This window comes from Artemia sp. Qi Xiang Cuo, chromosome 15 (genome assembly GCF_049724085.1).
Source record: "Artemia sp. Qi Xiang Cuo chromosome 15, ASM4972408v1, whole genome shotgun sequence".
Taxonomy (NCBI): Eukaryota; Metazoa; Arthropoda; class Branchiopoda; order Anostraca; family Artemiidae; genus Artemia; species Artemia sp. Qi Xiang Cuo.
The window spans coordinates 34,309,128-34,322,928 of NC_142808.1; the positions used below are offsets into that span (position 1 = coordinate 34,309,128).

General features: G+C 35.4%; 1 protein-coding gene across 2 annotated transcripts in view; it reads right to left on the bottom strand.

The window, feature by feature from the left end:
* Window positions 1-13,801, bottom strand: part of unc80 (unc80, NALCN channel complex subunit) — a 380,168-nt gene that overhangs the window by 15,923 nt on the left and 350,444 nt on the right. For both annotated transcript variants that reach the window (XM_089101793.1, XM_089101792.1), the window contains 4 exons: window positions 10,940-11,102; window positions 9,094-9,240; window positions 6,492-6,608; window positions 5,327-5,410 (listed from right to left, as the gene is read on the bottom strand). In XM_089101793.1, the coding sequence (XP_088957919.1) occupies window positions 5,327-5,410; window positions 6,492-6,608; window positions 9,094-9,240; window positions 10,940-11,102 (511 nt within the window). The remainder of the gene's footprint in view (window positions 1-5,326; window positions 5,411-6,491; window positions 6,609-9,093; window positions 9,241-10,939; window positions 11,103-13,801) is intronic.

A 13,801-nucleotide genomic window follows, 5' to 3' on the forward strand; every position in this document is an offset into this window, starting at 1 on the left:
AGGGACACAAGCCCTAACCCCCTCCCCCTTAGCAACAATGCTTATGTCCCAACACCACCCCTAGTACAGTATTGTCTCAGACTTTACCAAAAATAGACTGGGCAACAGAATGTGAATCATAAGCAAACGAGCATACAAGCGTAAAAGTGACAAATAAAACACGAAATGACATTCAAATAAATAAAATTACATTCAGAAATGGCTGTACTAAAACAAAAAGTGACAGAATTCAATGGCGTTACTAAAACCGTCTAAGTGACATTTTTTATTCTAGTGGTACTGAGTTGCTGACATATTCTTAAGTAAAAGGTCAAGCAAATCGATAAGCCCAATCACTAATTATATAGGTCACCATGCACGTTTTTAAAAGAAGTGTTATTAAATTATCCCGCTGAAACTTCTTTATTCCACAGCACTTAGAGTAAAATTTTACGAAATTCCTTTAAAGTTTTAGGTGAATGCTGTCGAATGACAGGAATCTGTAATTTCCTTATTGGTGTACTCAGATCAACTTTTCCAGGGAAGCACATCCACTTGACCTACCACTCCTTGACCTACCACTAGGTGATAAATCTTTTTAACTAAATTCCAGAGAATGGTTCTTTTGTTGAGCCGATGCATTTTTTGGTACATTTTCAACTTGCAAATGTACTAAGGAGAAACCCTTAAAACTAAATTTCAGCAAAAGCATCACAAAGAGGCGTGAATGCAGAAACTCAGATAAATGAAGAAAAGCTATCTTAATACTTAAAGGCATCCTCAAGAAACATACCAAATTCTAGGTCAAGTAAAATAACCTTTAAAGCAAGGATTTTGTTATTAAGTCTTTCCCAAATGCCTGAATATTTTACCTTCAGCATGGTAGCCTATATATTTTCAATCATATTGTTTCCATAAAGCTAGTAAGTATGTATAGGTGGACAGGTGTCTACAGACTTTGATTCTCCCTTTTCTGATAACAAAGGGTTTCAGCAATTAATACTAGTCTAGAACCTAGTTTTATAAGTATTAGTTTGTATCGATTACCGTGAGTCTTCAGTTTCAGAAAAGACGAAATCAAGTCCCAAATTTTAGTAAAGAGAAAAAACGAATGCTGAGATTGACACAAAAGGTTCCTGCGCCTCAACTGTCATTGTAATAAACTGAAATTATTTTCACGTAGGTTCTATTGTATCAGGGCATAATTCTGCTCTAATTTTGGAATTTTTATGCTTAAATAACAGACAAACCTATTTGTTATTCAAAGATTTTCCTGCAAAAGACTTTCACATGTTGTGTACATAAAAAAACAGGGCTCTTCCCAAATGAATAATACACAACAAAATTATAGAGAAAAACAAACGAAATGCATGCTTAATACGTGTACAAACTGGTGTATAAATTTAATATACATATGCTGATATTTATTCCCTAAAATCTTAATTAATTTTTGATTTCTTAAAGTTAAAAAAGTGAAAATATTTCAAAGAATTGTTTTCAGTAAAGCGCCAATGACGCAGTAGGTTTTAGGCTTCTGCAGTGAGGCGATACCCAAACTCTTGTTTGTAGTTATTTTTATTCGATTCAAATTTGACTTGCATATTCAATTTAATTTTCACTCGTTTTAAGATTTATTTATTCATTTAAATTAATATATATATTGTATGTTTGTTTGCATTGATTGTCTATTTACTTTCTGTTCGTTTTAAGTTTCATTTATACTTTAATAGCAAAATATTTGTTTTCATTTTAAGCTTGATTTTCATATTCAATGTAAGCATTACTCGCTTTAAGATCTATTTATTCATTTATATTATTACTTGTTGTATGTTTTTGGCTATGATTTTTTATTTTATTTCTGTTCGTTTTGGGTTTCATTTATTCTTTAATAGTAATTTCTGGTCGTTTTGAGTTTGAATTTTAACAGGTATTGTACCTCCTGAGCTTAAGTTTAAAATTGACTTTACTTTTCTTTTAAAAACTTATTTTTCGGAAAGTTTTTTTAATTCATTTTTGTTATTTTTTGATTTCAAAAAGTTTAAAGTTTTTATGGCATGGGGGGGGGGGGTGCTTAATGTCCAATTATTATTTAATTTAAAAAACGGATCAATAAATTTAAATTTAAAACGAATGAGGCTTTTTTAAAAGTATATACTATTACCTCTTTGATAAAAACCTTATACATGAACAATAAACAGCTTGCATAACTTGTGGACAGCGATTGACAACAATGAATGGATTGAAAAAATAGCTCCAATAAGGGGGCTTAGACCATTTCACTTGCTGACATAAAGGGATCATGACTGTTTGGAATTGACCTTAATAGGAATTTGTGTGCCAAAGCGATGTTGCATTTATCACAGAGTATGTATTTTAACCTTATAATTTGATAATTATAATAGATTTCCTATGTGTTCTTCTCATACACCTTCCCATAAGTTATCAACCCCCCTTAATAAGTTATGCCCCAGGGCATAACCTACAACGCCTACCCCTGGGCCCTGGTGGGCTCCGTCGACACCGGAGTTTTTTGTAATCAGAGCTTTGAACTATTTTAGAAAAATGTACGTCTCAAAATGTTTATCTGATACATTTAGGGCGTGTACGAGGGAGAGGGGCTAATTGCCTTTCAATTTCTTTTGAATCTAAAAAAGTGAACAAGAACTTTCAATTTTCAATCAAATGAGCCCTCTCTAAAGTTTATACGAGCATCCCTTCCATAAGAAATAATATGAAGGATTCGTAGAATCCTTAAATTACAACCCTTGCCCTGAGGGATTTGGGGGAGTTGTAATCCTCAAAGACCTAATTTCCAGAACTTAAAACTATGTTTAATAAAATGGCTGTCTTAACATTTTGATTGGATGTGTTTGGGGAAAAAATGGGCGTGAGAGGGGGGTTAGTTACCCTCGAATCACTTTCAACTATTACAAAGGGCACTAGCCCTCGATCGAATGAGGCTTTTTGAAGTTTCTACGACACCGCCTTCTATAAAAACCTTATATATCCCCAGGGCATAACTTAAAACCCTTGCCCTGAGGGTTGTGGGGGAGTTTCCTCCTCAAAAACATATTTTCTATCTGGAAATCAACTACGCTGAACAAGATGGCTATCTCACAATTTTGATTGGAGGTGTTTGGGGGAATGATGGGCGTGGGGGGGGCTAGTTGCCCTCCAATCACAGTCGACTATCAATAAGGCACTAGCCCTTTGAATTTCCAATTGAATGAGCCTGTTTTGGAGTTTCTATGACAACGCCTTCTATAAAAACCTTACATGCTCCCAGGGCATAACTTAAAACTCTTGCTCTAAGGGTTGTGGGGGAGTGTCCTCCTCAAAAACATATTTTATATCTGGAAATCAACTACACTGAACAAAGTGGCCATCTCAAAAGTTTGATTGGATGTGTTTGGGGGAATGATGGGCGTGGGAGGGGGGGGGGGCCCGAGTTGCCCTTCAATCACTTTTGACTATTAAAAAGGGCACTAGCCCTTGAATTTCCAATCGAATGAGCCTGTTTTGAAGTTTCTACGACAACGCCTTCTATAAAAACCTTATATGCCCCCAGGGCAAAACTTAAAACCCTTGCCCTGAGGGTTGTGAGGGAGTGTCCTCCTCAAAAATGTATTTTCTATATGGAAATCAACTACGCTGAACAAAATGGCTATCTGAAAATTTTGATTGGGTGTGTTTGGGGAAATGATGGGCGTGGGGGGGGCGGAGGGGGATAGTTACACTCCAATCACTTTCGACTATTAAAAAGGGCAATAGCTCTTTAAAATCTAATCGAATGAGCCTGTTTTGAAGTTTCTACGACAACGCTTTCTATAAAAACCTTATATGCCCCCTGGGCATAACTTAAAACCCTTGCCCTCAGGGTTGTGGGGGAGTATCCTCCTCAAAAATATATTTTTCATCTGGAAATCAACTACGCTGAACAAAATGCCTATCTAAAAATTTTGATTGGATGTGTTTGGGGGAATGATGGGCGGGGGGGGGGGGGCTATTTACCCTCCAAACACTTTTGACTATTAAAAAGGGCACTAGAACTCTCGATTTCCAATCGAATGAGCCCCCTTTGAAGCTTCTACGACAACCCCTTCTATATGAAGTGCCTCTGGAAAAAAAAAACAAAAAACATTGGAGCTATAGGCAACGCTACAGCGTTGCCTCTGATATGCTTTCAGACGAAAATGCCCTTCCTATCAAATAAATGATAAAATGAAAAAAAGACAATCCGTCAGATAAAAAAAAACATCATGCTGTCTAAAAACGTTCCAGAGAAATTGTTTTGAAAGAATAGCCCATTAGAAACCACTTAGCCATCTTCGCCATTTTCTAGATGGGGGCAATAATTTTGTGTGCAAAAAAATTTCTGATTTGCTGCTAGATTTTAACATGTGTTAAAGTCAATAGAATTAGAAACTATGGCAATGTTCTAAATCATATATTATGATAGTCATCCTTAATTGAGTTTTTTTTCTGTAAGTGTTTTTTTTTTTGTTTTGTGAGTTTTTTTTTAGTTTTGTTTTGTGAGTTTTTTTTTGTCGGCTGAAAAAATTTCCTATGAACCAGGCATTTGTATTGTCACAGAAAAGGCCTTTCTTGCCTGTAATGCTTTTTCTTTATATAATAAAAACGTACATTTTTGTACGAAAACATATCGCCATCGCGTAGTGCTTCAATGTATATAAAAGACAAATGAAGAAAAGAGAGAAGAAAATAGGGAAAATTGAGTTCTTGCACAAAAATTCGATGTAGCAGATTTCAGGATAAAACAGACGCGCTGTTTCAACGTACATACGAGTAAAAAGTAAGGGATGAAAAACGAAATGAGAAAAAAAGAAAATAGGAAAGATTCGAACCTGGTGCATGAGAATTTGAGATAGCATGCTCGAAGGCGATATGAAAATATATCGCCTTCGTGTATTGCTTCAATGTATATAAAAGAGACATACAGAAAAGAGAGAAGAAAATAGGAAAAATTGAGTTCTTGCACGAAAATTCGATGTAGCAGATTCCAGGATAATATAGATGCGCTGTTTCAGTAAAAAGTAAGGGATGAAAAACGAAATGAGAAAAAAAGAAAATAGGAAAGATTCGAACCTGGTGCATGAGAATTTGAGATAGCATGCTCGAAGGCGATATGAAAATATATCGCCTTCGTGTATTGCTTCAATGTATATAAAAGAGACATAAAGAAAAGAGAGAAGAAAATAGGAAAAATTGAGTTCTTGCACGAAAATTCGATGTAGCAGATTCCAGGATAATATAGATGCGCTGTTTCAGTAAAAAGTAAGGGATGAAAAACGAAATGAGAAAAAAAGAAAATAGGAAAGATTCGAACCTGGTGCATGAAAATTTGAGATAGCATGCTCTCCTGCATAGCTTGTTCTACGTGCTAGCTTTTCGGCCAATGTCAATCGAGGCTCTGAAAGTTTGAAAGAAAGTGCAAAAAGTGAAAAGGAGGTAATAAAAGGAAAGTGCAATGATAGTATGATTATTCAAGAAAAAAGCTCATATATAGTTCTTTTTTTCAGTTCAATTCAATTGAAAAATAACATATATGTAGAGTTAAACAAAAGCGGATTTCGTCTGTAAAGGCTTCAAATTAAACATAATAATTTGAAACTCTTATTGAAGATCTGATTCTAAGCATGAGGTAAAAAAGAGAGAGAAAGAGAGGTATTTATGCGCAAAACAATAGTTACGGCCAAATCGAGAATACTATGATGCTGTGATTTTTGGGGAACTGTAAATGGTGATAAATTAATAATAATAATAAAAAAAAAATTACCCACAAAATCTACTTCAGGACAAAGGATGTTGACAGGCTTCAGAAATAGAATACTGAGAAGCAAATTATTACAAAATATTTTTTACACCATGATAAGCTGCTACTTTCATAATGAGCCTCATGGGAGTCTTTCTGACACTACATGCAAGATCTGCATATATTCGTAGGCCAACAATTGTATTTAACTGAATTAGGTAGTTAAGTTGTTAAAAACTAAAAAAAAGATAAAAAAAAAAACACAATTCATTGTTCATAAAGAGCACTGGCGTCAATTCACGAAAATTTAGAGGGGGGAGGGGGCCTGGGGCGTTTTGTTGTTTTTTCCAATTTTTGTCAATGAAAATAGCAAAAAAGGCATTATTCAATAGAAAACACCCTTAAAAAATGAATTTTTCAAGATCTAAGGGGGAGGGTAAAAAATTTAGGGGCTCATGCCCTCTCCTTCTCCCTCCAATCGACGACATTGATGAAGAGAATATGTTATTAATTCCGTAGGAATTTCGAAAGTACTTTTCTTTTGTAAGAGAAAGCTCTCAATTTCGTATTAATTAAAGTCCTCAAGTCGTCAACTGCACATCGTTTTCATCATACATAGATAGAAAATATTACATTAATCCAAACGTAAAAAATTGAAATATTGCTGAAAATGATGCATATTAGTCTAAACTTTGACATGAGAAAAGGATTGCATTCCTTTAGCAAAGATGTAGTTTACCCGCACTGGCCGTCGCTAGGACTGGTGTCGCAGCTTGACTATCACTTCTAATGCTCCACTGCCTCTGAAGATTAATTGACCAGCCCGAAGTAAAACTTGTATGGGAAGCTGATGGCCCTAATGAGAAATTAATTTAAAAAACATGAAATTAATTTCTTCGACAAAACAAGTTTTTCAAAGAAAAGTAAAGAGCTCCATTAAGCCAAGACTGAGCAAAAATAAAGTCAAATAATCTTCCAAGCATAAAACTCCCACAAATCACTATCAATAAATAAATGAAACTCAAAACGAACAGAAATTACAATAAATACCCGAATCAAACCCAAAACGAGCAAAAATTAAGATGAGTAGGGCTGATAACCCTCATACCTTCTCAAGACCAGAACACAATTTGCGCTTTACTGAAAAACAAAAAACAAAAACCAAACAAACAAAAGACCGTGGTTTGTCAGTTTAATTGACATTTACTGATATTTATTCCTTAAAGTTTTGATGCTTTTTTATTTATGAAAGTAACAAAAGTGAAAACACTTCAAACGTATTTTGTTTTCAGTAAAGCGCTAATTTTGTTCTGGTCTTGAGAAGGTATGGGGCGTAAAACTTGTATATGAAGCTGATGGTCCTAGTGAGAATCAGGGACATAAAAACTTGCATGGCAAGTTGATGGTCCTAGTGAGAAACAGGGACATAAAAATTTGTATGGGAAACTGATGGTCCTAGTGAGAAACAGGGATATAAAAACTTGTATGGGAAACTGATGGTCCTAGTGAGAAACAGGGACGTGTAAACTTGTATGGGAAGCTGTTGGTCCTAGTGAGAAATAGGGACTTAAAAACTTGTAGGAAAGCTGATGGCCCTAGTGAGAAACAGGGACATAAAAACTTGTATGGGAAGCTGATGGTCCTAGTAAGAAACAGGGAGGTAAAAACTCGTATAGGAAGCTGATGGTCCTATTGAGAAACAGGGACGTAAAAACTTGTATGGTAAGCTGATGGCTTAAGTGAGAAACGGGGACGTAGAAACTTGTATGGGAAGCTGATGGTCCTAGTGACAAACAGGGACGTAAAAACTAAGCTGAGGGTCATAGTGAGAAACAGAGACGTAAGAACTTGTTTGGGAAGCTGATGGTCCTAGTGAGAGACAGGAACGTAAAACAGAAAGTCCTACATAGTTTATAACTAAGAAAGTTTTACTAAAAATGCTGATAATGAATAATTTTATTTCAAGAAAAATAAACAGTTGGTAGCAATTGTTTTAATTTTTACAAGCCAGTTAATTGATATTTGAGTGTCATTGCAAATAGCTAATTTAATATTTTGAAAGTCTTATCAGCTATTAATTTTCTAACCTTTTGAGTTAAAAGAAAAAAGAAGAAAAATACGGATGAAAATACATGTTGTTTGACAAGAAGAAAAAGAATATATATATATATATATATATATATATATATATATATATATATATATATATATATATATATATATATATATATATATATATATATATATATATATATATATATATATACATATATACATATATACATGTATATATATATGTATATGTATATATATATATATATATATATATATATATATATATATATATATATATATATATATATATATATATATATATATATATATATATATATATATATATATATATATATATATATATATATATATATATATATATATATATATATATATATATATATATATATATATATATATAGCAACAGAGGAAGCCTCGCGGGCTCTTTAGCTTACAAACAGTCGGCTTCGCCAGCTTCTGTTCTGGCCTTCGTCCCTCAGCAATGACGGGTTTGAACCTTCAACATCTAGAAAAAAAGTCTGATGTCTCCTCGCTTTCCTTACCCAAGTCGACAGCTTTATCTAGCATAAAGCCTGTTCGGTCGAGTCTTTGTGGCTTCCGTCCAGTCACCTGAGCCTTCAGCCCAGGCAATCACAGCCTCACTGACATTGTGTCCTTCCATCTACTTCACTCGCTATAGTTGGCAGCCCACGCTTATGTCCCTTGCAAAAACTTGAGCCTTTACCCCTCACACACTTCATATCATTACGCCAAATCCTCCCTTTTTTAGTTTATGTTTTTCAGAATATTTAGGATATATCGACGCTCCTGGTTACATAACTATTGTGCATAAATCTTGACATTTCTAGCTTATTAATTTTAGCTAATTTTTTTTTTAGTGCGAAGGAAAAAGAGTCCACACAAAAACTCACTGACGCTCTTGATCATACCCTCACGAAAATGTAGGGGGGAGGGGAGGTAAATTTGTTGTTTTTCCGAATTTTTACAAGGAAAATACACAAATAGGTATTTTTCAATGATAATGCCAAAAAAAAAAAAATGTTTTTCAAAATCTAAAGGGAAGGGCAGTTTCCCCTCCCTCGACTGGCACCCGTGGCCTTAATGTAAATTTAACTCATAGCGCTACAAATTGAATTTATTCATCTTCTAATTATACGTTACGATGCATCCCATTCTAAGTTAGGAATTCTTCAGATATTATTAATTTGAAATATTTGAATAGCAACGTAAAAGACTGCAAAAGAAACGAAGGGATTAAACTCACCCCGAAATCCACCCCAACCAAGTGCAGAAGCGCATCTAGATTGAGTACCTGGTGGACCACTTCTTCTAGCTGAAAGTGAGCTAGGATTTGAAGCTTCACTTTGGAAATCTCCGAGGACTGATCCTCCTCGTTTGACATCAAGCTCATCTAGCAAAGAAGTGGCAATATTAATAGTGGAACATTCACATTAAAGATTTATTCTCTAGCCAATAATCATATAAACTTGGGAGATATTCCCACATAAATTTTTAAACATACCTGAACTAGTAAGTCCCATTTAAACGAAAATAATGCTCTGTCAAGAAGTTTCATAAATAAAGAAAAGCTTTAAAATATAAGTTTTGCAGTTGAAAACAGACATGTGCGCTGGAATTTTTTGGGGTGGAGCAATATTGAAAAAACAACATCTATTTAATAATTCGAAAAGAACTGCCAAGAAATTGAGGAAAAATAAGTATTCTGGGGATGGGGGAGGTCCATAGGCCCCCCTGCTGCTTACATGCATGGTTGAGACACAAAATATTTCCATTCATAATATATTTCCAATCATAGGCAGCGCTATTGCGCTGCCTATGATTTATTGATGGTTAACGTAAAAATTTAAACATATATATATGTTACCGCGAGTGGCACTAGTTAAAAAGGGCACTAGTCCTTTGAATTTTCATTCGAATGAGCCTTTTTTGAAGTTTTTACGACAACACCTTCTATAAAAACCTTATATGCCCCCAGGGCATAACTTAAAAACCTTGCCCTGAGGGTTGTGGGGGAGTATCCTCCTCAAAAACATATTTTCTATCTGGAAATCAACTACGGTGAACAAAATGGCTATCTCAAAATTTTAATTGGATGTGTTTGAGGGAATGATAGGCGTGGGGGGGGATAGTTGCCCTCCAATCACTTTCGACTATTAAAAAGGGCACTAGCCACTCCAATTTCCAATCGAATGAGTCCATTTCGAAGTTTCTACGACAACTCCTTCGATACAAAGTTCCCTGGTATGGAAAACAAAAAACAAAAACCCAAAAAATAAATTATACATTGTGCCAACATCATTCTTCACTTAGGGAGCGCTATTGCGCTGCCTATGATTTATTGATGGTTAACATAAAAATTTAAACATATATATATGTTACCGTGACTGTCCGCAAATTGGTTAATGTCAACATTGACCAGTGAATATCTGAAATATCTTTTTTTTCTTGGATTTAATCAGCGTTGCCAGTCAATTTTTTCAATTTAACGCAAGGTTTGATGATGACACATTAGGTTAGATTAGATTAGATCAGACGAGGATAGGTTGGTTTATGGTAGCTTCAGTTAGATTTTTAACCCATTTCTGATATTTAGAACCAAATTCAACCAAGCCTAATCTAACTTAACCTAACCTAAACTAACTTTAACTTTTACCATCATAGCTTGCATAAGACTGAAAAAGTTGAATTGCAAAGCTAATGGAATCCGAGCAGAGAAAAAAGAATTACGAACATTCCCCGGTGAATGTCAAGATTAACTAGATTTCAGGCATTAACGGTAATATATACATATTTTTATGAAATTATATATATGCATACATTTTCGAACTGAGCGTAAGCTTTTCCTGAATTTTAGTTTTTGCTCAATTTAGCTTTTTAAAGTTGAGTTTTTTTTAGCACACAGATCAAAGCTTTAAAATGATTTCAATAAAGTGATTGCTAATCAGTTTAACTAATCTGGTTAAACTATGATTATACTATACTCATTCCTCGTCATTCTTCATGATTATGATTATCAGTTATAATTATTTAACGTTATTAGTAACTTAATTTATAATTATTTAACAAGATAATTCAACAAAAGTCTTTACCTTTTCTCTGGGAAAATTCCTCCTTCGTGGCTTTCAGCTCACGATTTAAATCGGTCAATAAGTCTTCTTTACTCAGACGAGCCCAGGCTCCATTGTTCTCCATCATCTCACGAATTGATTCTCTCATTGATAAATCCTGATCACTTTCAGGCTGCTCTATAAGCTAACAAAAAACAAATGATCAAAATCAGCCTTATTAAATCTAATCAGTAATGCTCCGATAGGTTGAAAAGATTAATTTTTCTTCTGCCGATTTATTATGAAGGGGTGAAAAAAAAAAATCTCAAACTGTATTTTAAGAATAGTGTTGCTGTCACAGGGCTCCTATGCACTTTTCCCCTCAAAAAAGTTGAAAAAGTGACTTTTGGGACGAAAAAGTGATCAAATAGTGACCAAAATAATGTAAGTTTACAGGGTCAGAAGTACATCTTATTGAAATCTCGGAGACGTTATTCATCATCCCCAAATCTTTATTTTTCATTGAGCTTCTCTATATCGTTTATTTCTATTAACTTCGCATATAAAACACAATCAATCACACCAAAAAAAGGAACCTTTGATAGGCATGATAAAAAACATTTAGATATATGTATCAAACTAAAAGGCATCAACGAGCATGAGATCAGTTCTCCTTAGACTTCTTTTTCAATAGCGATGTGATGAGAGTTTGCTTTCGTTAGTGAATGTTATCAATCTTTTTTTCTGTAGCTTCAACGTCTTTGGTATGACAGTTCAGTTCATCTCTTACTGCCCGAGAGCTTACCAAGATAGCCTGGGAGACACTGATTTCTTCTAAATTATTGCGGTCAATGCCATTTTTCAGTCTATCAACTTCCTTTTTTAACGAACTATCGGCAACCGTTTGTTTTGACACAAATCTTTCTTGTTGTGTTTAAGGTCTACCTGCAGGTTCGACAGTTTTTCATTTCTTTTTTCAAACTCTTCTAGCAAATTAACTTCTTCTTGGTTAGCTTCACGCTTCTTTCTCATAAACTCCTCTTGAACTTTCTCGTGTTCACGCTGAGCTTCAAGATGGTTCAAGTAACTGGCTCGAGCTCTCCGTGCAAGCTTCATCAGGTCATGTCTGATAGATACGCTCTCAGTCTTGCATCCAAACAATTTCAACCCTCAGCAACTGTCAGCTTCGTATTCAACATTCTTTCTCCCATTGCTGCTCTCTGTTCGAACATGATATTTCCTGATAGTGAGAAGCCCCTTTCAACATTTACACTTCCATAGGATACACAGAGTGCTGCTTTGACAAAGCCTGCAAGGTTTGGGTACTTGCACTTCCCAAACGAATCTTAGTGACGGAGCAAACTCACGCAATACTCGTCAACTCTCGTCATAGCTTCCAAATCTGGATCCTTCTCGAGCTGCATGAGCTTCCACTCGTCATCCAAATCATCTAATATTGAGACACCAACTTGCAATTTCGTAGCTATGAAATCAATATCTTCCGAACTTCTCGCTGTTTTTCTCTCTGCGGGATGAAAGCATCTGAAGCTCTACAGGAGTCTGGCAGAGTCGCTGTTCGAGGAGATGTCTTTTAGCAAGTAGGAAGCTGAAGCTGCGAACTGTTCACGTATCTTCATCAAGAAAGATTTTTTATGGCGTTCTTCAACATCTTTCAGGTAATCATAAGACAACACAATGTCCTTTAGGTTCTTCGTATTTGACGAATCATCAAGAAGTTTAGCATCCATCCTCCTAACCATTGATTCAGCACCCTTTTCGTTTAAGATACGTCCAGAAAGCACTAGTATGAGCTCCCTTAGCTCTGCAAACTAGAAATGGATCAGTGATAAATCACGCTGAAATTTTTCAGTGAACTCTGCGAAGCAGTCAGATACGAGTTCGAATTTATAAGTCTTTCGTTTTTCTTAGGGATAAACCTCAGAAAGTACTGAATCAATGGCCCCCATTCAAAGAGAATCCTTCGCAAAGCTGGGCAAAGTTTAAGTGGTGGGCACGTGCTTTATAAACCCTAAAGTTGCTATATTAATTTCTTGCAGTATGTTCCGAAAGTCCTCTAATCTAGCTGATCAGCCACGAAAGAAATAGTACACTGCGATCACAAACTGTGAAATATCGTCCGCAATTGCATCTAGTCCTTTTCAGAAGGGTCAGTTGCGTGACTCGGTAAGCTCAGCCAGAGTCGACCCAGATTTAAATGGGTACCTGGAGAAATCTGGGGAAAGTAAACAGGAAGGGTTTACGAAAGCCCAGGATGGTTGGCCCCAAACCCCCCATTGCCCTTCCTGGCTGAAGGGCCAAGAAATGGAGATCAACACCGCCGGTAGGGACTGTAAAGTCCAATTTCATATTCTTTACCTTTTACCTTATTATGGACAACATGAATCCTGCATGTCCCGATATCTAAAAATTCTTTGCTTTGATCACCAGTTATTTGAACTTTTTAACTGTTCATCAAGTACCAAACTTTTTTATTAACGAAAGGTCCGTCACTCCCTATCATAAGAAGGTTTTTGAGGTTTAAATTGGCTTCATCAATTGCCTTCACAAGCTCACGTTTCAAATCTTCTACTTTTGCGTGACCAATGAAATAAGTAGCTAAGTGACTACTGACAACTCTGTTCACTTTCTCAGAACAGAATCTGACTCGAACCTGAAGTTCTTTCGTACTAACTTCGTTTGTCGTCTCATGAAACGCAATAAAGTAGTAGACACCATTTAGATTATCCAAGATCACCCTCCTAAAGTGAGGCGACAAAGCTAAAGTTATGATGTATGCAATTGGATGCATGCAATTAATGTCGAGAAGACTAAGTCACTAAGGCTAGCAATAAGTGAAGATGAAAAGGTGACGTTGGGTAATGAAAAGATTGATCAGGTGGGCAG